The sequence below is a fragment of the Neodiprion fabricii genome, chromosome 2 (assembly GCF_021155785.1).
Source record: "Neodiprion fabricii isolate iyNeoFabr1 chromosome 2, iyNeoFabr1.1, whole genome shotgun sequence".
Taxonomy (NCBI): domain Eukaryota; kingdom Metazoa; phylum Arthropoda; class Insecta; order Hymenoptera; family Diprionidae; genus Neodiprion; species Neodiprion fabricii.
The window spans coordinates 39,555,220-39,578,636 of NC_060240.1; the positions used below are offsets into that span (position 1 = coordinate 39,555,220).

At 35.4% G+C, this 23,417-nt stretch overlaps 4 protein-coding genes across 8 annotated transcripts; 2 read left to right on the plus strand and 2 right to left on the minus strand.

The window, feature by feature from the left end:
• Nucleotides 1–399: 399 nt before the first annotated feature.
• Nucleotides 400–3,599, plus strand: LOC124174569 (lysophospholipid acyltransferase 7). Its single transcript, XM_046553776.1, has 6 exons — nucleotides 400–611; nucleotides 734–1,005; nucleotides 1,632–1,783; nucleotides 1,884–2,092; nucleotides 2,177–2,498; nucleotides 2,604–3,599. The coding sequence occupies exons 1-6, from the start codon at nucleotides 400–402 to the stop codon at nucleotides 2,814–2,816; spliced, it is 1,380 nt and encodes a 459-aa protein (XP_046409732.1). The 3' UTR covers nucleotides 2,817–3,599.
• Nucleotides 3,199–8,542, minus strand: LOC124174570 (serine/arginine-rich splicing factor 2-like). Of its 3 annotated transcripts, XR_006868952.1 has the most exons (5): nucleotides 8,231–8,539; nucleotides 7,857–8,000; nucleotides 7,325–7,522; nucleotides 7,089–7,182; nucleotides 3,199–4,809 (listed from the first exon to the last, which is right to left on the minus strand). XR_006868952.1 is itself a non-coding variant. In XM_046553777.1 (4 exons), exons 1-4 carry the CDS (start codon nucleotides 8,410–8,412, stop codon nucleotides 7,176–7,178), a joined length of 531 nt encoding a protein of 176 aa, XP_046409733.1. In that variant the 5' UTR covers nucleotides 8,413–8,539; the 3' UTR covers nucleotides 5,873–7,175. The 3 variants fall into 3 exon arrangements, 2 of the variants coding, with proteins under 2 accessions (XP_046409733.1, XP_046409734.1); XM_046553777.1 differs by lacking the exon at nucleotides 3,199–4,809 and having other exon boundaries at nucleotides 5,873–7,182; XM_046553778.1 differs by lacking the exon at nucleotides 3,199–4,809 and having other exon boundaries at nucleotides 7,097–7,182; nucleotides 7,325–7,513; nucleotides 8,231–8,542.
• A 276-nt stretch (nucleotides 8,543–8,818) lies between these two features.
• On the plus strand, nucleotides 8,819–9,833 carry LOC124174571. Its single transcript, XM_046553779.1, has 3 exons — nucleotides 8,819–9,092; nucleotides 9,169–9,365; nucleotides 9,459–9,833. The coding sequence occupies exons 1-3, from the start codon at nucleotides 8,987–8,989 to the stop codon at nucleotides 9,672–9,674; spliced, it is 519 nt and encodes a 172-aa protein (XP_046409735.1). The 5' UTR covers nucleotides 8,819–8,986; the 3' UTR covers nucleotides 9,675–9,833.
• Nucleotides 9,834–12,452: 2,619 nt separating this feature from the next.
• On the minus strand, nucleotides 12,453–21,657 carry LOC124174568 (GATA-type transcription factor SRE1-like). Of its 3 annotated transcripts, none has more exons than XM_046553775.1 (8): nucleotides 21,258–21,657; nucleotides 20,294–20,446; nucleotides 19,267–19,718; nucleotides 18,608–18,755; nucleotides 17,798–17,983; nucleotides 17,455–17,701; nucleotides 16,932–17,131; nucleotides 12,453–16,833 (listed from the first exon to the last, which is right to left on the minus strand). In XM_046553775.1, the coding sequence occupies exons 1-8, from the start codon at nucleotides 21,393–21,395 to the stop codon at nucleotides 16,705–16,707; spliced, it is 1,653 nt and encodes a 550-aa protein (XP_046409731.1). In that variant the 5' UTR covers nucleotides 21,396–21,657; the 3' UTR covers nucleotides 12,453–16,704. The 3 variants fall into 3 exon arrangements, with proteins under 3 accessions (XP_046409731.1, XP_046409730.1, XP_046409729.1); XM_046553774.1 differs by having other exon boundaries at nucleotides 18,608–18,848; XM_046553773.1 differs by having other exon boundaries at nucleotides 18,608–18,854; nucleotides 21,258–21,651.
• Between the last annotated feature and the right edge of the window lie 1,760 nt (nucleotides 21,658–23,417).

The window sequence follows — 23,417 nt, forward strand, 5'->3', positions numbered from 1 at the left end:
TCGTACCTAAGAGAACCTTTTATTTTAGACATGATGTTTATTCACCGAGAGGAGGAGGCTATCGGCTGTCAAATATTTGACCTCTTATTTGATATCTTAGCTACATCAAATATCATCTTTGCGATACAGTAGCTACTATCGTTCTACGGTACATTCGTAATCATGTAGTAACAACGTCCCTACCGGCATTGATAGACCTACACGCTTACACGCGTGTCACTTGCCGCTCTTATAACTTGCTTATAAAGCTGTAGTGGCCGCGGCACACGCAACGAGCAGTCACGCCGCGCGTCTCGGATCGACTGGTTGATATTTACGACTAGCGAGTTGCTATTTGCATGGGACTGACTGCCACTCGGCAGTGAAAAATTTCGCACCGACCCAAACCCGTGAAGAAAAATGTCGTGGGATGACATCGTCTACGTCTTACTGCTTCTTTTTTGTATCGGGTTCGGGCATTTCTACCGAGAAATAAAGGATCCCTTAGCAAAGCAATGGGCTGGCACTGGAGTTGGGTTTGCAGTGGCATTCCTAGCTACTGGATCGCAAATAATTCATCCGATATTCGTCACCCTTGTGAACGCAGTAATTGTTACTCGCTTATCTTGGAAGTACGCTTTTCCATTGTATTTGCTATTATTGTTTTTATTGTTCAGACAGCTACTTTAATTTGTATTTTATATTGTAAACCACATATCAATTATTTTCATAAACATATTATATCAATCCTTAGGCAATGTCACATCGTTAGTTTTGCCTTCACGTTCTTCTACTTGCTGGGTTTCTTTCGTCTGGCTGATTGGTACGGATTGTCTTTACCATCGGGACCTGGTAATATGATACAGATGATGCTGACATTGAAGTTGGTTGGACTGGCATTTGAAATCAATTCAGCTGCAACGGCACCAGCTGATGATCCATCGGGTGCCAAATCTCCAGCTTTTGATAAAGTTGGATTCATTGATGTTTTCCACTATGGTTTTAACTACGCAGGGCTATTGACTGGTAACAACCTTCGTCACATTATTTGGTAGCTTTTGTAGCTTTCAACTCTCTAGGAAATTAAGAGAGTCAACACTAGTTTTTGAAATCGCAACAGATATCAGGCAGTTAATGATAAAAGGCCCATTGATAAACGGACCTGATATCATCAATCAATTCCTAGTTTGCTCTTTCATCATGTCTTCTCGGTATGTTTCCTAGATTCAGAATACTATTATTGATTATAGTTGGGAAAGCCCTTGATCCCTGCGAGGCTGTAGTTACTAACTTTGTCCTGATTGGTCTCTTTGATCGATGTAAATTGATTGAACGATTAGTTATAGCAGCAACGGTTTACATTTTATCTATAAGTGTTTTTTTTTCAAAAGCAAAGCAGTCATAATCCTTGAAATCTAAATTTGTTTGAATGTTCACAAATCTCACTTGTAGTATTCAATGTAGATTTAAAATTGAAATGCAGTCACCCCATATGTGGAGGTCAATATTCATTATACCAGTTAAGTATATAAGTAGTATATTCAAATAGACTGTGCATGATAATGACTTGCATATTGAATCGATCAGTGAAAATACGATTGTTATCCACAGCACGAAAATGACAAGAGTCTCAATAACTTGTTATTTTTCAGGACCGTACTATCGCTACAGGACATACTGGGATTCAATTTACAGACCATTTGCCCAAATCGCGGATCACTGGGGAGTCACACTGGGTAAACTGAAAGAAATTGCAGTTTACAGTACAATCTACCTCCTCTTAGGGTACTACTACCCTTCAGAGGTGAATGATCCTACTTTATTTCATACGATAGAATGGAGAACTTGAATTGTATACGAACTTTTTTATTTTAAACAGCATGTCTTCTTTCAATTTTTTTTAGTACTTTCTGGCCGATGAATTCATGAAGCGTAGCTTCTGGTATCGAATTTGGTATATTTACCCATCATTTCTCGTATTCAAAATGAGGATCTACGCAGGCATGGCACTTTCCGAATGCGTTTGCACAATGGCTGGAGTAGGGGCTTATCCGACGAGCTGTACGACAATCTCTGGTCTAGGGCCGAAGAACTATCAGGCATTTGAAAACTTGTGAGAATGAATTATGTTTTTCCCCTTCTTTATTTAGAAATGAAACTGTTTATTTGATCACTACTTCCACTGTTCCTTCTACAGGAGTAAGAATCCGGAGAAGATAAAGGCTGAAGATATCGATTTTGAGACTATTCATAACATCAACACGTGGGGCGTTGAGAGCTGTACAAATGTCAGGGTAGCCATGAAGATGTGGAACACATGCACACAATACTGGATGGCTGCATATGTGTATAAAAGATTTCCTCACAAAGTACTCAGAGTACCAGTTACATTTCTTATATCCGCTCTATGGCATGGATATTATGCCGGTTATTACATCTGCATTTGTTCGGTCGTGTTTTATTTGCCAATGGACGACATTTACGTGAAATTCTACAAACAAAGTGAAGAGAATAGCCTGGTTAGTACAGGTTTATATGTAACAAAAATTGATTTGACGATATTTCTGGTATTTTGCAGCATAATTATTTGTTTCAATGTTTATAAAAACTTGAATTTCTTACAGGCAAAGAAAGGCTGGGGTTTCATGGGATGGTTCATGAAAACTTTCTGCATGTCTTATCTAGCAGCTTCTTTCCAAGTACTCAAATTGCGAGATGCACTCAACTATTATGGCAGTGTTTACTATGTGGGCCAAGTGCTTGTGGCCGTACTGTACGTGATTGGAAGAATTCTGCAACCATACATTTTAGTAAAACCTAAAGTCAAGGAGGGTTGATCTCAGGATTGTTGAAAATTGTTATTCTATCTCATTATTATTCTAGCATGCATGCACATATTTTGTACCTTTATTACAATTTTACGTTAACTCTAATGTATCTACTACGAATCTCAAATTATACTTTTACGTTTAAGTGGGTATGTATACATAGGTATACATTTATTCATAGAAATATTTCAAAATCTCTATCAAATCTCTTTATGTAAAATTAGTTAGTATATGAATTTACCTGATATGAGGAGCAAAAAATCTCGAAATAAAAATGGAGAAAACTAGTAGGTAAACTTGTCAATTTACAGGAAGTATTCCTGAATGGATTTAATTACAATTTTACAAGACAGTGTGAGAGAGAATCATGGTGTTATTAAAAGTCAAGAAATGTTACCAAAAATCGTATTTATTGTCATCTCAAAAAGTACATTCCACATCCCTTGAAGTCCTCGGAGAATCTTCTATACATATGTATAGGTAGTTGTGCATTTGGGGCATTTTTATATTTTTAAATCATGGCCACCGGATAACCCTTCGACTCTGATTTTAGGAATAAAGTTAGTTAGAAAATCTAAAAAATTCTTAAAATCTTGGGTTATGTGTCAACATCTTCAACTAGCAACACACAATAGACTGACTGTTGCTTTTACTTATTTATTTTTCTTCAAAAACCTCCAAAATGAATAGAAGTGAACTATAGCCGTCCTGGGAGTTTAGGCTTAAAAATGTTGATCATTGACACTAGATTTTTAAGACTGTTTTCCCATTTTTAAATTACGCCAAAGACATGTTGGTTTTCAAAAATTATATGCAAAACAAATCCACTCAAACAATCTGAAAAATACCCCATTTACTTTATATTGTCACCAATTATATAAGATCTTACCTTTTCAACTACGAAAATTGTTGACCATCGAATTCCTGAAATTCAGATACACAAAAACACATGATATCCCCAGCTTATGCCATTTATTAAGGAGTAGTGGCAATTTTCTCAATGGTAGACTACTAAACGGAAGGCGTCTTTCATATTAACCCACGAATAATAATACCATCACAAAGTAACATAGATCAGCAAGCCCAACAAGAACGTTTACTGTTGATTTCAAGCAAATGTTACGTTTATAGAATATGAAAAGTAGAAAAACGTAATCAATTCAACACGTATCAACTCAGAACGTAGCACAAACAATAAACTTCAATGAACAAAACCATAAGACTACTTGTAAAGACTATCTCCTTGATTATCATTTATTACAATTCAATTAATGATGATCAACAGTAAACTGTTTTCTTTATAATTTACTGGGAAACGAGAAACCTTTGTACACGTGCACCAATAATTCTTGATTTTGAGATCAATGGTTTGTTAATGAGGAACTGAGGGGGCTGGACGAAAAGGAAAATTAAAACTAACATGTGTTCTTGGTACGGAGATTCGCTCAAAACACAGTTTTTGCCAACTCTACATATTGCATAAATACGGGAAATTTCCTTGTGTAGTATCGGAGGAAAAAGACAGAGTGGTAAGTGGGTGGAATGCATGTTTTTACTCATCCTTTTTTTGCAGCCATCCTCTCACTCATTAAACACTTGAACAGAACCACATATGGATCTCGTGATCAGGAATATTAATGAATGTGTATAAAAAAAGGTAGACTCTGTTCATTGCTGCTATATGCGTTGCTGCTTGCGAGGTCTGGTGATTCTCGTGCTACCTGCGAGTAAAGATCGGCTGCGACAGCACAGCGTAGTTCTGGCTGCTTTCGGCAATTTCTGTGCTCGAGTGCTCTCAGCAATATCTCAGCACTCTGACCCCCCAGACTGCTCACGCTCGCACACTTTCGCCTGACTGGTCGCGAACTCGCTTTCACCAGACCACCAACCGCTCGCTCGCTACTGCACACTGCATACTGCTTACAGCCCCGCTACTCGGCTTACTGCTTACTCAGCTACCCCCATCATCAGCTACACTCGCCACGCCACTCCTTCCCACCGCCTGTGGCACCATAAAATAACAACTTAGTTACATGAAATAACTTCGCTGCTTCCATATTTGACTCTATCATTTATATTATACAAGTATTGACGATTCAAGCGGATATCAAATGGATGTCATGTGTTTTTTTTCTTTTCAAAATCTTAAAATTATGGGGTACATTAAAATGAGATGGATGATTGTTTAAGTGAGCATTCTCAAGATGAAACAATGATAAACATACCCAAATCAATACATTACATGTATCTCATGGTTTCATTGTTTTTTTCCCCAAGCACACTGCCAATTTTGTCACACACTTTTTTTTTACCATGTATTATGTTATATTCAGTGTAGAACTAGTGAGTGCATAAAAAAAATATTGTTATTCTAAAGAACCTGTAAAGATTTCAACTTTTTTTTACTTTGGTTCACAAATTATGTGGACTTGTAAAAATGCGCGGAGTCACACACACACAATTCTGTTTCTCACGAACAGTACAAAAATAAAATGTGTTTTCAAATTATGAAAAAAAAACCTTGTTTTAAAAACTGATGCAAACCGACAATTTATCAACGTGATCAAAATAGTTTGAAAAAAAAAGAAAAATAATAATCTGAGTATATCAAGATCGTCTTTATTTAATTATTCATAATATCAAGCATGAAACCTGGCATATAAAATTTTCGAGCCATTATTGCCAATTTAATAACTACATGGTAATACTTTATCAAGTGAAACTTTAATAAAGTCAGCAATGATACTTTCGAACTCATCTGAGAATACAAAGGCAACTTTAAGGCTATCCATCCATTTTACAATTGTTATGATTATACGAACATTACTATTACTACTATTGTTATTCTTCTTCTTATTATTATCATTAATGTTACGATTATTGCTGAGAAGGTATTCCTATTAAATTTCATCGATCATACGATTAAAATTATGCAGTAATTATTGATATTCAAAACTACTACAGGGAATATTAATTCCATGATGTATCACTGAGAGAACATTTACAGTCTTCTAGATCTATACAACACTCATTTTTATTAGTTGATTCAATTTCAAGCAAAAATATTAGCCTTTGCAGCATAATTTACTTTATTATAAATGGCAAATTTACACAAACAAACCTGTAAATCGCACTACAGAACATAGAACTTAAGTTTAACGCTCGGACATATCATGATTCTCAACTTCTAATACAAGTTAAAGAAAATTTGTATGCTCAGGTAGGGTCAATCTAATTAAGGGTAATGTGAGCAAAACTACATTCAATATCAGAGTACAATGATTCTGTACAAATTTAGATTTAATTGTCAATTAGTTTTGAATGTTTTTGTAAGTTCAGTTTAGTGTTCCAATCTCCATAGGGTGTGGAATTACTTGTTCTAATTTTTGTTTCAATTGTTAATCTACCTGTAGTACCTGACTGAATTACTGAATTCGCACGATTTTTATAGCTTTTTCATGATATTAAACAAGAAGATTTGGAAACATCTGAGTCAGAGAATTTGATCCGTACAATCTTGTGAAAACTCGACATGAAGCAAAAATATTGAAGTTTTAAGAGCTATTTTCAAGGGATAGAAAATTTTAAGCAGGAAACCGTTTTTATTTTCAATGATGAAAACTATCATTACAAACGAGTTGAATAGTGCAAATATGATGACTCTTTTACAAAAATTGTACTGAAAATTTGTAAAGAAAAAAATAGCTTGCGAACACTCGTATCACAATAACCTTACACAATTGCACTACAATTCTCATGAATTTAGTTTAGAAGTAGATGAGTCATTAATTTCAATGATAACTTCAAACTTGTTATACAAAAATATGGAATACGACTATTTAGCTGAAGTGTAATCCACATACAATTGTAATTGTTTATTTACTTTTATTTTTGGGTAGTTTTCTATATGGTGTTGAAAAAAATAAAAAACGTCAACATGGTACTGTTTTAGATCACAAGAAGGTCGGATTAATTATAGTATCAAATTCAATCACGAGAAAGAGCATGGCAAAGGAATATCTGATGTTCATGACAAAACCTAACTAATGGTGTAATCTAAATCAGCAACAATAATAAACGTCTAAATTGTTGAAGATTTCATTCTTAAAACCGTAGCTTTCTCAAGTCTTTGCTAATGTAGTTTATGTATATTACACTATAATTAAACTAGGTTCTTTTTATTCAAAACCCACCCAAGTGCGTCATTGTAGGGTAATATAATAAATGATAGAAAGATGTGAACAAGGTAATGTGGCTTAGGTACAGAGTATAATGGAATACCTTTATTGTTTTGTCAGAATGCTTTACTGCTTTTGCAACTGAGCACATCCATCAGTTCCCTGCTATACACTCGGAGCCATATCATCTTCAATCCCTACAAGCAAAAAGATGAATTATAGAAAGACTATTTTCCCAATTCAATTCAAGACTGATATGAGTTAATTATTCCAGTGCTTGAGGTGCAAAATTTTTGTAAACTACAAATGGTATGAAGATGGATATGTAGTAATGCTTACCTTGACTTGGAACGGCTATCTTTCTGTCTTTCCTGCGATTTGCTGCGTGAGTGTGACTTGCCACGAGAGCTCTTGCTGTCCGAACGGGAACGACTGCGACTGCGACTGTAAGATCGTTTGCGATCTCGATCGCGACTGCGTGACCTAGACCGAGACCTGGAACGTGAACGTCTACGGTCCCTGCTTCTGCTACGTGATCTGACAAATGAATGAGGGTATTTGAAGTTAACGATTCGCGATTGAAAATGAATTTTGACTTTAATAATTTAATTCGTTACTTCTTTCCAAAAGTTGAACAAAGGGTTGATGATTTCAACTACAAAATACACAGAATAGGGAATGTATCGGTAAGAACATCTGCATAAAAAATCATTAATCGCTTTTCATTCATGTAGCTGACCTAACGGAATTGTAAAGAACTAACAAAACTCTACCAAACACGTTATCAATATCTTGATGCAACAATGAGGATCAAAAGAGGGAAATCAGTCAACAATGAACCGAGAGACTGATTGATGGAAGAAAGACTAACCTTCCGCGACGTCGGCTTCCGCGGCTTCGGTGCGGTGAAGTTGGCCGTCCATAACGAGCCATCTGAACTCTCAACTCCCTGCCGTCAAGGAGACGTCCATCCATGGCGTCAAGTGCATCTTCGGCGTCCCGCTTGTCGTAGAATCTGCGGAAAATAGAATAGAGCGTACAGTACTAGGGTCAGAATAACGAATACGGAACTGAAAATAGCCGAGGCAAAAATATTGAGCGGCAGCTGCGTGTGAGACGGGTGACGTCACGGGTCCCGTTTACGACGTACGTACGCGTTTTATGTACACATTCAAGCAATTAACATAGCGCGCGACCATCGTCGGTTGGGAGGCAAGGTAAGATGGTAATTTTATGTAAGATTACCTGACGAAGGCGAAGCCTCGACTCTCACGGGTGAATCGGTCACGAGGTATGTAAATGTCCCCAACTTCGCCGCATCGCTCGAACACGCGTCTCAGATCCTCCGGCGTTGTTCTATACGTGAGATTATCGACTTTCAACGACACCATGCCGTCGATACGGGGCGGCGGCCTGCCGTAGCTCATTTTCTTGTTACTCTTGTATACTTTCACTGACAATAGAATAGCGTATTCACACCAAATTAAGCAAAATAAACCGCCGCTCTGTCTTTCGCATCGAACGATGCCAAGATGGCGAATGACGGAAGCACCGAAACTTTCAACAAGGGGAGCTGGCGCGGCGGAACCGGAAATCTGGACGCGCGTACGACGCGGACGCCGCCGAATTAATTCACTGACGGAGTCAAATCCACTTACGGCGGGCTGCGTTTGAAACTTCCCACTATTTGTGACGCGTTCGAATACACTACCGCATTTAACGGTTTCAGGATAAATGTAATTAGAAAAATGGAACAGCAATATATAAATATGTAAAAATTACTAGAATGCAATAATTGTTGTGCCCACGAAACCCTCTTATTTAAATTTTTATTTTTTTTTTCTAAATAAACAAAAGTGAACTTTGTTGAATCATCATTGCGGGATAGAGTATCCGGTCTTGACTTTGCTCTCTATTTTTTAAGTCTCTTTCACCCCAAATTTTATTTCACCTCTTAACCTTTTACTGATAATACAACTGCACGAAATTCCAATAGTCAAAATGGAAAAAATGTCACTGAGAGATATCGGCTTAATGTACGACGAGCAGTTCAACAAAAAAATGGAGATAGCTAAATTTTTGCTCAAGAATTTAGGCAATAAGAAAGGTTGGGGTACCTAATCTGAAAAAAGCTTTTTACTACTCCTTTTTGACTCATGCAAGATATTACATCAACTCAACAGAGATACAATTGGCAACTAAATGGCTTATCAGAGTGAGCAACATAAAATCAGCTCACTTGGAAGTGAAGAAAAATAGGAACGCCTTCCTGTCATACGTGGTAAAAGTTCTGCGCGACGGTGTTCTGCGTGGCTGTTTAGAGTCTGAGCCAGATTTACTCTGTGATCCGGATAATAGTTTGGCATTTTTGGATTACCCAGTAAAATCTATTACAAAATAATATAAAACTCTAGAACTTTTTATTACCACTATCAGGGTATCATGAAATGTAAATAAAATCACTCAACATCAGGATGAATTCACTGGGAAGTCTGCGGAAGAAATTTTAAAAGACACGGTCAACCAGCCGACGATTCAGTTCCACTCAAAATGGTCCGAGGATCACAGAACATATGTGGCGGTAAAGCCAATACCAGGAAGAGGAGCTCTGGTCTACATGGCAGTTTCGAAGAAACCAGGCATGCAGAATTGGGACCTTCCTTCTCTTAAGAAAGCCCCCCAAGATTAGCGTTTATTAGATCAATTTCACTATATAATCTTGGTATGAATAATGTAGATATTGGTGGTCATATGTAATGTATTATAGCATGATTAAAAAATAATAATAAAACGTATTACCTGTGAAATACTTTGTCACAATGTTGAATAAAGTATAAAGTATACAGAATACAGAATTATCAACACATTATTTTTTATTGAAGATTTTTATGAAGCTGCGTCTGTGGTATCAGAACAATGCCCTTGCATAAGATGCCCTCGAAAAATTCATTAAGGCTACTTTTTATATTTACGTAAACATCATCCAATCTCTTTTCGCATTCTTATTTCTGTTGTAAAAATTAAAATCAAATCCTATCAACCACTATAAAGGTAAACTCATAATTTTGTATGAATATTGGTAATTGAAACTAGAGAGTCATGGATCCTCCGACTCTTATTCATTATGTGCCACAACATTTTGCAGATTCCTGAAGTAGTGAAAAGTATAGAACTGCGTACAGAACCAAATGAAGGGTATCAAACTGCATAAAAATAGAAATCGCATCCATCAGAGAGTGCTTGCAAAACACTGAGGATTAATTGGCTTTAGGAGAGCAAAATTATCGTGTGTTTATTTTAGAATACTTAAGGAGTTTGCTGACAGATTGAAATGATCGCATGAATTTTCTAGGGGTGTTAGCATCGTGTGACCAAAAATATTGTCTTAAACTGACGTTAACATGTGACTGGAAGACTATGATGCTACAATTCCCTGCGTTTTCTATAGTCTTAATGTTTATTCGTTTCAATGAAAAAAAAAAAAAAAAAAACAAATACGATTGAAGAAAAGAACGGAAGTAGAACTAGGTTAAAACCTAATTGTGATAAATTTCGGCAGATTTAAAATTTAAACAAGCACAATCCAAACTCTTGCCTTAAACATTCCTAGGCAACTATCTAACAAAGTATATGATACACATCACAGGACAAACAAAAACTAATTTGACGCTCACTAATCATCATCGGTAATTACAAGAATTCATTCAATATTGAGTATTAAGTATTTAATTCGTTCTATGTGACGTATTTAATATTATTAAATCAATGTGAGTAAAAATTTCATGTGCTCCGTGATGGACGTTATTTTAGTAAATTTTTTCATTCTAGTTTTAAGGCATAATTGACCAATTCTGGTGTGAATGTGTAACTACTTATGACGTGGATAGAACAACTTTTTAAAAATAATTTTTAATAAATCACATAGTAGCCGAATAAATAGCTTAAAATCTCTAGCATCGTTATATCCATTATAATACAAAAACATGATTTTTGTTATTTGTAAACCCATAATATAAGTATATAAATTAGGTACACCTGTCATGGGAGATTTCTATCATAAATTAGAAAGAGAAAAGAAATGTAAAAAAAAAAAATCAAAACTTACTTGTCACAACATTATGTATAGGAATACTAGTAGTAGTAGTAGTAGTAGTAGTAGTAGTAGTAGTAATAATAATAATAATAATAAAATATAAAAACACGGGCAAAACAAAGTATATCGATTAAATAGAGTAAATCATTTGTGTATGATATAATTATGACAAAATTTGGATCAGAAATACTACCAACCACAGCGTATAGTATCAGTTATCCATTACCCGAGGGTTACGTTGTCTAGGGAGGGAGGGGGGATGATTATCGCGCCCTGTGCTTTCTGCTTACTATTATTATATTACTATTCAACAATTCAAAATACTTATAATGATACACACAACCTTGAGTAATCTCAACAGCTGCTGGCATTAGCCCAAACTAACTTATTACAGTTTAGAATACAAAACTAAGTTGCTTTTAAATATTATTACTTTTTATGCATACGTATTACAATATATTTTCACTTCGTAAGTTAGTCTTTAGCCAATTTCAACACCACCACAGCATTGTATACAAAATATGCCAGAGCGCTAACAGTGTATTGATCTTTCTCCATTTAAGAAGAACAAACACGTAATACTACATTATGATACCATGTTTTTCTCATAGTTTGTCATGTTCATTAGATTTTTCATTATTCATTTCATACTTCTGTACTCATTCATTACTATCTCTTCGTGCTTTATTCAAATTTCTATAATTTCGTGACGTGTTAGTATTATTATTATCATTATTATCATCATTATTGTTATACTTTATTATAAAAATAATACTCAGTCAATTAGTTTGGATTAATACTCGTGTGAGAATTAAATAAAATTCAGTATGAGTGTTATGTATGTCATATGCAAGAATATGCAAACGGTAACTCATGTACATTACAGAGATGGATACAACATACTACAGGTATAGCAAGCAAGTTTCAATGCAAAACCAAGATTCAAAGTGATGACTCATCATTCAAGTGGTAATGTCTATTCAGACTTGGAAAATTGTATATGATACCAGCAGAGCGTGATTGTCCACTGTTTCCATTTCTGGCTTGTAAATTCATTTATTTACTCATATTTTAATATTTTTTATTTCACTTCCCTTTTTTTGTTTTTTTTTTTTGCCAAATAAGAATACGCAGTATCATCACTTTTGGCACATGCTTTTAATGGACCAAATCTTTTGTCATTCATTTGAAGTCGTTCAACGATTACGAAATAGAATCATAGCATATTACTAATTCCAACAAATAAAGGGGACGAATGATCTAAATTTATAGTAAAAACTCAATTTTCAAGCAATTCTAAGCTTCTTCTTGAGTATTATGCATATGTACCTAATTTATAGGGTTTTGTATTTTTCACAATAGAAAAGTAAGGTATTTTACAACGTAATTGGGGTTTATTCTCCATTACCAACTCACAAGTGCACAATACCACTGCGTAAGTGCTTCGTTCTAGAATTTATTTTTATAAATACGAATAATAATTTATGAAAAAATGGATGATATCATTACCAAGTTTTTAAAAATATCATATTGATAGAATCGGTAAAAGGCTTTTCTGTAAATATTTTTCCACGCTATCTCTGTCAACAACTCAATTACTTCATAGTTTTTATGAGTCCTAGTGCTTAAAAGGCGACTCTCAAGCGCTAGTGCTTTTAAAAACTACACTATTTTTTTTTTTTTTTGAAAGGACATAGCGCAGAAAATAGGATTTGTGGCATGTGAGGTTACCTGCCACGAAAAAAACTATTGTCTTACAAGTGTGAGATCAAGTACACTTTAATTGAAAAAATGATACTATTATGAAATAAGATGTTCGACATGGTGTTAAGACTATTTTGGCCCATCTCTTTACGTGTTGTACTCACAGCATTGCCGTATTACCATCTATATCATCTGACAAATATCATCATCAAGAACTCGTATGCAAGGACCATTAACGCAAAAGGCTAAGTATATGAATCGACTTATTAAAAAAAGAAAAAAATACATAAATCAGGTTGTATAAAATATAATGTAGAATAAATTAAGCCAGTCGCTGCCAAATGTTACGCAAACGTTGGTGCAAATAAAAAGTAATAATTTATCGCTTAAATAATAATTAGGGTTGTAAAAATAAATGTAAAAAACTAAATAATTTAATAATTAAGTAATGATTCGTAGGTGACCCTTTTAAGTAGTGTCAACGTAAAAAAGAAAAAAAAAGAAAAGAAAAGAAAAAACTTAAAAGTATTTAAATTAAAGGAGTGGAATACTGATGTAGAAACCTATTAAAAAAAAGCCTCGACTACCTGAACCAAATTGTCAAAACCATAGCAGACTCGTTACTAATTAATAATAATAATAATAACAATAATAATAATAATAATAATAATAATGTTAGAATACTCTATAATTAACCATTAATTAATTAATATAATTAATAAAATAGCAATACTCAATCAATGTATAGTTACAAAGAATAACTTCAGCTTCAGTATTAGTAGAGAGCTCAAAACTAATCTACCTATGTATAATAGTAGTAGTAGTAGTAGTAATAATAATAATAATAATAATATCTTTAATTTATTCTGCCAACTGCAGAGACATGTCTAAAAATGCCTAACAAAAACTGTCCGCTTTATATTATGTATAGCTGCGTTACGTGCGGTTATTTATTGTTAACTCAGGGTATAGTAAAAGTAGTTACAGTAGTAGTAGAAAATGGTCATTCGAAAAATTTGTTCAGATCAAAAGAATATCTTCAAAGAATTGACCATGTATATGTAGTATACTACAATATACATGAATTCAAATAATCCTGCTGACGAGTCGAGTTACGTGTGCTCTCAAGTTCAAAATTCAACTCTGAACTCTGTATCTAAATATTTTTTCGATACTACGTGATTTATTTATGTTTTTCTTTTTTATTATTCATTTTATGTAACAACGGAGAAAATATCGAACACGATTGGTGGTGCAACACCTGTTTGCGGCCCAGTTAATTCATAAAGAGTTTCCTTGCTCAAGTTGATTTTACCTTTGTGGAATTTTAAAGTATATGAAAGTTGTGCACTACGATTGTTATACTAACATGACTTGAAACAGTTCATCCGTGAATATACTCGAACTTGTAATCAATTTATTTATTCATTTTAGAGATGTAATTGTCTTTCCTTTTAAATATTTGCGAAATGACATAGATATAAAAACAAATTTATTGAGGCAATTGAAAGTTAGTTTCGAAATGCCAGAAACGTATTTTCGAATGAATTGAATTTACTGCTTGTATGAGTTTGATAACATATTACTTATTGTGGAAGTAGCAAAGTTTGAAATTCAGATCACAGTGGAAAATATACTCGTCTTATAACACATGCATGGATCATCCGTTCCTAACTATGCCGCTACCCTATACTGTCTCTATCGCTTAGCTAATTATCATTTATATATATAGTAATATAGAATAATATATATTTTGTATAATATATATCTATAATCTATACACGTGTGTTTATAAGGCTTCTTGAATAACAACTATATGTATGTATAATGCTAAGCCACTAGGCAGCTGCTGCCAAAACTAAATTTCCAGAGTGTCAAAAACTTCCGCTGATATTAGTTGTTGGTGAGAAACAGTTAGAGAGATACCGAGAAAGAGAGAGAGAGAAAGAGAGAAGTAGAAAAAAAAATTAAATTATTTAAATAAAGTAAAAAACAAAATACAATGACGCGATGAGAAAAAGAAAATATATAAAATTTTTATGCCCTTAACTATATTCTATGTTACAAAACTAAATCTATTTTTGGCAAAGTTATTTAGGTATACAATATTAAGTATAACAATACGCGAGTAGATGCACTGGCCACAATATTATGCACTATTTAAGGCTGCTTATCTTTGTGTTTTATCAACATCAGTTATCTGTACAATCTGGAATATGTTTATCAACGATTCCTTCTGCATCTCTCAGGTGCTTTGTTAAAAAATGAAAATGCTTACAATGAAATTCTTCATTCATTAGTTACTAGTCCACCAGGGAACACTTTAGTCAGTTCACAATTTGATACGTTGTTAGTTAAAAACATTCGAATATCCGAGGTTTAATAATATTTTACAATGGGGGGCATTCCCTGGAGGCAACCAAAACCTATCTGGAAGTCTTTGCATGAAACTTGGAAGTGGTCGTATAATTGGCAGCAGTAGCGTGAAAGCGGTGATGTTGATTATTCTTAAAATCCGGCATTAAGTGGAGAACGTTACCTACGTACTTCCTGAAACTCCTGCAAGTCAAGGGCTAAGAAAGTCATCGCGACGATTGACGAGTATTATTGCGAAATGACCAATGTAAGTAATTCTAATCAGATCCGTTATTGCTTTTGGATAGTCAGATTACGTAGTGACGCTTTTAAACCATTTAAGTACTAGTTTGTGTCCTTATTTTAAAATTTTTTGTAACGATACTGTTCATTTTGACGGCTCATATATAATCGGTAAGAGTATTACTTCACTGTGTTTAAACAAGTTAAACGTATCGAAAAGAATCTACAACCTCTAGACATTATTAATCATATTATACCGTAAGTAAATTGTCCATGATTTTTAATAGGAAGAAAAAAATGAAAAAAAAAAATGAAAAAAAAACGAAGAGAAACTAACAAAAAGCAGTAAAATACAGTAATTAAGACGATACTGGCATCACATTCCTACATGAAATAAAAAATATGTTACTTTAAGTTAGTGAGTATACTAAGGTCTTAGCAATTAACCGTCGATTAATACGCAAGGTAACTTTCCCGCTACCAACATTTTTTGTTACCCTTTGTAATTTTGTGTCTGTCCTAAAAGTATACACTTGTTCACGATTAAAAAAAAAAAAAAAAAAAAAATATTAAAATTAAAATTTCGATCACTAGTAAAGTTTAACTGGGTCATTCGCAAAAAGCTTAAAATTATATAACTTAATGGAGTATTATGATTGCTTATGTTGTCAAAAAGCTAATGGCCTAGGGAACAATTCGATTAAGAGCTAGTTTATGACCCAATTAGTGAGCTTAAGGCAACCAAGAAAGTGATCACTAATCATTTGATCAAAAACAAGCACAAAGAATCTCTTTTAGATTGTTCTCATCTCTCTTTTTCCGTCTTCTTAATTTTTTGGAAACCTTGAACAGTAATTCCAGCACCACATTTTTACCGTCAACTTAACTTCGATTACGACTAATTAATTGATTAAAAAACAGGCTTCTTCTATCTATGTAAGAACTTCACAACATCAAAAAACAGTTTGTATATACAATCGTTATATCACCACTTGCAAGCATAGAAAATTTAGTATAAAAATATTTTCTCGTTTTCATATGTACAATTCGTATAACTTCTCATAATTAGGGTAATACTGCGAATTAATATCATCATTTATTTGCGTTTTGTTCCCCAGGCCACACAGCTTTGGGAATACTGTGCAATATTTCGATTCCCTGTTTTATCTTTTCTTTTTTCATATAGGTAATTCATTACTTGATATCTTGTAGAGAGCATGCCGCTAACACCCTGTGTGTCACCGGACAGATCTATGTCTGTGCAGAGATTCTTAGTTACATTTTATACTATATATTTACGCTTCTCGTGAACAAGACGAAACTCTCACTGGGCATCTACCGACAGCGACGTAGCAACTAGATTTAGCGGTACATCCGAGACATTTTCTTCATCCCCTTCATCTGCTTCTTCTGTAATGTTACGTTGCTGTTCCATCACTTCGCTCTTCAAATGCTAATAACGGAAAGTGAAATTTTATTGAAGCCAAGTCACCCAGTAATGTGATTATAAAACAAAAAAAAAAAAAAAAAAGGCAATGAAGAATAACTTACGTGCATCATATACCCAGGAAGGGGGAGTGGATAGTTCAGTTGGGGGGTAGAAGTAGGTGGAGGATGAGTTCCTGGTATACGAGGAGGAGTCAATGCTGCCATCATAAGGTGAGGTTGGATCTGCCTACGAAGAGCTGCTAACATGTCTGCACTCTCCGAATCCAACTGTTCAGGCTGTGATGAATTTCCGTCTCCTTTTTCTGTTAGCCAGTTAAAAATCTATTCTTTACAACCATCTTTTGAAATGTACGATTGTTTTTTACTTTAGCGAAGTCAATAATATATTCCGAATTTTTGGATTCAACAAGTTTCACAAACTAATCGAAGAGAGGTGAACTGATTAGCACAGCAATCATTGAAAATACCAATGACAATTTCGGTTTGATAGGTAATTATTTTAAAATCACTTAAAAGCTCGCTTGATGGGCTCAATAACAGTTTCCTACACAAGCACAGATTCAAATATCTTTATAATAATGATTATTGATAGGAAAACAAATGGCTAATTACAAAAATTTCATACTTCTGTGTCTCGTTGGTTTTTCGCCTTTCGGCCTGCGTCTACGCGTATGAATAGTGTCCCTTCGCATTGTGACAGGGCGATTTACTCCATGGAGTTTATAGTACAACCCACAAGCATTACAGACCATTTCTCCTTTCATATTTCGCCGCCATATTGTTGTTGTCATAGTCCCACAATTTGTACAAGACATGTCAACTTTTTTAGCAATGTTTCCACTGTGCGGATCAAACTGTTTCTGCTCACCGACCTGTTATGAAATATAAAACAAAAATAGTTTCACTCAAAATTCACTAGAATTGTACTACTGAAACCAGTATTCAACAGATTATTTGCTTGCACTGACCTTTCCTTTCATTTTATTAGACCAAGCAGTGAAATCATGAGCCTGTTCTTCGCTGGATTCGTGGTGATAATTAATCACATCTGGACTGGCAGGGGCTTTACTGGGATAACTTTGTTTTCGCCTACCCTTTGTCTCTTTCTTTCCCACACTAGCAGGACTGGAAGGATTACTATCCATGGAAGTACTCTATACAACAAAAATTGAATTCAACACCAATTGAATTCTTATTAAAATATAGAATAAAAGTTTATAAATTGATTGTCATTAAATTATGTTTGTAAAATGAAATACATTTTACGAAGAATTGCATTTTGTCATTATATATTCAAATAAAATTCAATAATGGAAAAAGTTTAGTAAACAACAAAGAATTTCACATTTTTATCTGAACATCTGTTGATAGTCGGTTGACAAAATTTCTAGAGTAGGGCTTAACTTGGAGCACATCACAAAGCAGTTCCAGTTATCTATTATTTGTTAGACCGTCAAAGCCTCTACCTGTCAGGCCAGGTGTGCCTTTATTCAGACCCATGGGCTCCCTTAACACCCCTAGTAGCTACCTGGGTCTCTCTAAGTTCACCCATCTGGCTTTGTGGAATTTGCATTTGTATTTCTCAGTACTGTGTTGATAAGATGTGAATTTTATACCCCAGTTTCAGAAGAAAATTTGCACAACTATTATTGCCAGAGAAGATGTACCTTTTTTATAAATAATTCATTGATAGTTTGTAATTACAAGCAAATAAGAAGGGAAAAAACGATGGGTACAGAAAAAAAAAATGCTATTTCGTCTTTTCTACATGAGTTTACCTTGTTATCGATGCATGACATATTAGTGCGATTTCCAAGCACAGAGCAATCTGGCATTGTTCGCTCAATTGTTGTACCCTGGGTATCCCGGTAGAATCGTATCTGCGGAGACACTTTGCCAGTCTCAACGGCGGTGATACCGATCTGCCTATTGTTGATTAGAGAGCGCAACAAATTAGTTGCTTCACCACTAAACCCGTTGTTCAACTTATCACCATTTGTTCTTGTTATTTCCAAACTTCTGTTACTAGGCCAATAAAAATGATTGTTTAATTATGCAGGTCAGCTGAAAATAACTACTATCCAATATTGTATACCTTTATCAAAACGGAACTACTTGTAAACAGCAAATACGATCTTGTACTCGAAACATTCCAATAGTGAGAATTTGTTGTAAAGTTTAAACAGATTTACAAGGTCAAGTAGCAGGTGAGAATCAGGCTAACAACCCTCAATCTTCACTCATAACAGATATGGTGAAACTTCTTGGAACAGATTGTCCCAAATATGATAAAGAAACTACACTATTAAGATTCATCACTTAAAAAACGCGTTAAAAAATTTGGAACCAGTCAAGTTAATTCTGCTAAATCTTTAAATAACATTAATACATTGATGTGATTGACAAAAAAACAGGTTACGAAAATGTAGTTACTCACTTTGCAAGTGCCTGCCAAAGTTTTGTTGTCTCTTGATCGATGTGTGTGTCAGAACAGTTGCTTTCGGGAGTGTCCATTCTATTAACAGGACTTCGATTGGGTGTACTTTGTTTAGAACTTTCGTATCCAGTATCCAATTTGACCCTCTTACTAACGGTCATGTCATAGCCATTTTCTTCCCCATCAGATTCAGGATCACGATCTTCGATCTCCAATCTCTCTGGGTCGGAACTGTTTGAGCACGTATCATCTTCTGGTTCACATTTTATCGCGTCTTGCTCAGGCATCTCCTTCGTGCGTAATTCTAAGTGATGAGTCTGCGTTGACGGCGATACATTTTGAATACTGGCTGGAGAATTGGGCTTCTCATTGAAAAGGGTTTTGTTCAATTGAAGAAACGACTGGAGCGGACTTAAGTCTGCTACTTTGGCAGTGGAGAAAGATTGATTGTCCTGTAAAAATAATGCAGTGTTGCTTAGTTGTTTAGGCCAATTATGATATATTTATCTAAAAGTAACCTTTAACTCGGAAAGAAAAAAAAAAAAACAAAAAAAAAAACGAACACTATCAAACTAACGCGATAAGTGATTTCAGTTAACGGGGAAAACCTTGAGGTTGTTCTGATAATTAATTGCTGTAAGTTGAGAGTTGAGAATGAGTGAGAACATGTGGAATATAAAATACAGTGACACTCAGTTCTTATCTACAATCAAATTGCACATATAGCACATTCCGTCATTGCATCACTACGTGGAACGGAACGAAATTACTAGGTATCACTGTCAGCACATCAGGCCAACTTGAACTACGTGAGTAGTCATTGATACCAAGTATCCTTTCCTCTTGCTAATCATTTCTCTTTCTTTTTTTCTTTCCTCATTTCAGACATGAATGGATTTTTTTTTTTCTGTCACTCTTCCTTTATGTAGAAATACGCTAAATGAAATTATATCTTTCGGCAGAAAAAGATTTTCGAAAAAATTGGTCAAGAGATTGATAGACAGTCATTGATCTTTCAAGTTTTTACCTGGTCTCCGTTAGACAGTTGCATGGCATAATCCAGATACTGTTTCAGGATGACATCAGACTTGCGAGATACTTCACGGAAGTTATGAAGTACATCTAACTTGTACACACAGCGATGGCATATGATTGGTGGAAGAGAGTCCCCATCATTCACCTGTGCAATTCATAAAATCGTTGCAGTATTTTAACCTAACATTTTTCTTTTCGTTAAATTAATACGAGTGAAATTTTTTCAAGTTAACTACTAATGGTTCATGGTGATATTGTGCGAATGAGAAAAATTATTGAGAGTGGGGTTGGGAAGGAGGGGAGAGATGGGTTGGTTTTTCATTTTCGGTAATAAAATAAACTCGATTATTTGTTTATTTAATATTACGTGAACGTAGAACGACGCGCGTAGCTGGACTTTGAAGGAACAAAAAAAAAAAAAGGAAAAAAAAAGATGCGGTTTAAAAAACCCGAAATTTACGAATTACGATGTATCGCGAAAGATATTCATGACGGAGGACGCAGTGATACGAATGAGACGGAGATAGGTGACTAAGTTTGGATAAATTTAGCTTATCACCTGGAGAATCACATGGGCCGAATAAACGTAACATAGGAACCAGGGTACGTACGTGTAGTTATACACGTATAGGACGGATGGATAAGCAGAGAAACGCGTATTCATAATATTTCTCGGTGTACGATATCGAATCGCTATGGAATAAAGTGACAAGCGACGAGTAGGTGAAACCTGATAACAGGGTGTCTAAATAAGGAGCTGCCCCCCCCCCCAGCGGTCTGTATAAGCCTACAAGGAGCTTATCACTGCCATTTTAAATTCTCAAGCCTCTTATCTTTCCGACACATCTTACGCCAAACTTTCTCTCTTGTCATTAGGCCAGATGTTGCGTATAGTTGATGGTATATTAAGGGGTTTATTTGTTTAATGATTGATAAAAGTTGTCTCGTAAACTCACCGCTATCGATAGGCACGTAAGTATCTTGTCAGCGAAGTTACGCTGCGTGCCCTCTTCGTCAAAAATGGATAATTTTACACCGTCCGACGATAAACAAAGGCGACACAGCTCGTAAAATTTTGGCGGTACATTAAACATAGTTGCAGCTTATTAGCCCCACATAAAACACCCCTATCGCACTCACTGTTACGTACATTCATTAATAATCCTTTTGTATCTTTCTCCACTGCCGTTGACAAGAGAATAATTAAAAAATTAGTTTATCACCAACACCGCTCATTGTCAGACAACACACCAAGAGTACATGCAGCGTTGCAGCCAGCATTTGTGCCACTGCCTTGTGTATCTCTTACACCGCCGGGGCTACAACGACGCCACTTATCAGTTACGGAACGCTCTTTATCTAATGGCGCCAACCTTTCAATCCTCGATATTTACCACTTTGTCATTCTCTCTTCTCCTCGAACAAAATTCAATCCATTCGATCCGAAATTATTCACGGTTCACACTGCTGTACACCGAATCTCCACGTACAACACTTACGTACGCGTGCTTAATCGTAAAATAAAGTACTGGACGATTTTCAGTCACTCAGTACGATTTGAGCGATGGCACTGCCATCCATAAACGCCTAGTTAGGTAGGACCGGGAAATACAAACGCGAGAAACTCTACAACGGTGACGCGTACTTTTAATTTCCACTGAACGGTAACGCATGAGTATTTATCCTCCGGATATACACACGTTATGTTAAGAGAATATCGCAAAGATCTGAAGTGATAATTACGAATGTCGATATTGAGCGCGTTTCGTTGATAACTTATGTGAACGCATCTGAGCTGTATGAAAGTGTTGATCAACGAACGACTTGCGGTTGGTAAAAGCCCCGTGTGGTCACCCGCGCGATCGGTGAGTCACCTAATTCAATGAATGAAGGAATTTGTCTCGGGTCCGGAACGAATATTTCTCAGACATTACGATCTGTTACAATCTCAAAATTACATATCTAAAGTTCCAACCAGAAATTCAGAGTTTCTAATCATGAAGTACGGCCATCTTGTTCACGCAAGCCGTATAGTTCGGCGGTACAGTCCGAGCGATAATCGTTGTTAGAAATTCGTCGAAACCTAGGGACTTTCACCGAATTATTGTTAGCTTCTTAACTGCCGATAGTTGGCTCCCATGACTCACATTGTTGAGTCTGAAATTTGACGGAGCTGATAGTTTACCACGTTTAATTACAAAATGCATACATTATTTGCGAAGTAATAAAACATTAATAATGAACGCCTGATATTCGTTTTCCACATTACGAATGTATCTAGGGCGTATGATGTTTCTTTGAATTTTTGAAAGCAACATCAGGGAAATTGTGCGTTACACCTTTACACCTCATGCTGCAATGCTACAGCACGACCGTGAAACGTTAGCCGCGCGTCCTCATTGATTATTGCCTAGCTATTATTCATCTGAGAAGTCATTAAAAATATGTAAATTCAATTGTGCATATAATCGTGCAAAATAGTCTTATGGTAGATTGTTTATAAGTTTCCTTTCACGAATGTAAAATATAACGTGGAACGTAGCGCAAAGTATTTCCTGACCGCCAAGACAGCTGTTAGTGGGAATGAGAAAACTGGTTTCTTATCACGCGTCATTTTACCGGGAATTTCATTACGTCAAGGAAATCGTCCAACCCACTTTAAAAACGAGTGGACGAGGCGAATGACTAATCCTTTGCGCGAATGATTACGCGATCGGGCACTTCTTTCGACCCACGCCTCTTTATGGGCGCCTATACTTGTACAATTTCCACACACACCTGAAGATAGTGTGCGTACTACATAATTTATACAGTCGCTCGTAGTTATACATATCACTATTCGTCATATCGGTCTATCACTTCTAGCTTTACAGATATGACTACGCTATACCGCAAACGGACACGACGAAGCTTCGCCCTTTCTCTTTTTTTTTTTTATTTCATTAACGATTCACTTTACTCTTCTAATCTGGTATTTGGGTTTTTCCCACTACGTCTTGCGTCGTCTTTTCAATAAATGATCAACAGTACCTTGCCACGTATTTATTGCCCTACAGCAGCTTTGGAGTATACGTTGGCTTTAGGCTGATGATACCGTCAACTTGCAATCAGTTTTA

Excerpts from the sequence above, each read along its gene's own strand:
- LOC124174571 (XM_046553779.1), top strand. The coding sequence starts at position 8,987 with ATGGAAAAAATGTCACTGAGAGATATCGGCTTAATGTACGACGAGCAG. Across the intron at positions 9,093-9,168 it reads GAATTTAGGCAATAAGAAAG|AGATACAATTGGCAACTAAA; the intron begins GTTGGGGTACCT and ends TCAACTCAACAG. Across the intron at positions 9,366-9,458 it reads TGGCATTTTTGGATTACCCA|GATGAATTCACTGGGAAGTC; the intron begins GTAAAATCTATT and ends ACTCAACATCAG.
- LOC124174569 (XM_046553776.1), top strand. The coding sequence starts at position 400 with ATGTCGTGGGATGACATCGTCTACGTCTTACTGCTTCTTTTTTGTATC. Across the intron at positions 612-733 it reads GTTACTCGCTTATCTTGGAA|GCAATGTCACATCGTTAGTT; the intron begins GTACGCTTTTCC and ends ATCAATCCTTAG. Across the intron at positions 1,784-1,883 it reads GGTACTACTACCCTTCAGAG|TACTTTCTGGCCGATGAATT; the intron begins GTGAATGATCCT and ends AATTTTTTTTAG.
- LOC124174568 (XM_046553773.1), bottom strand. The coding sequence starts at position 21,395 with ATGTTTAATGTACCGCCAAAATTTTACGAGCTGTGTCGCCTTTGTTTA. Across the intron at positions 17,984-18,607 it reads TGTCATGCATCGATAACAAG|AGTACTTCCATGGATAGTAA; the intron begins GTAAACTCATGT and ends TTTGTTGTATAG. Across the intron at positions 16,834-16,931 it reads TTCCTGGGTATATGATGCAC|CATTTGAAGAGCGAAGTGAT; the intron begins GTAAGTTATTCT and ends TTCCGTTATTAG.
- LOC124174570 (XM_046553777.1), bottom strand. The coding sequence starts at position 8,412 with ATGAGCTACGGCAGGCCGCCGCCCCGTATCGACGGCATGGTGTCGTTG. Across the intron at positions 8,001-8,230 it reads CGAGGCTTCGCCTTCGTCAG|ATTCTACGACAAGCGGGACG; the intron begins GTAATCTTACAT and ends TATTTTCCGCAG. Across the intron at positions 7,523-7,856 it reads GGAAGCCGACGTCGCGGAAG|ATCACGTAGCAGAAGCAGGG; the intron begins GTTAGTCTTTCT and ends TTCATTTGTCAG.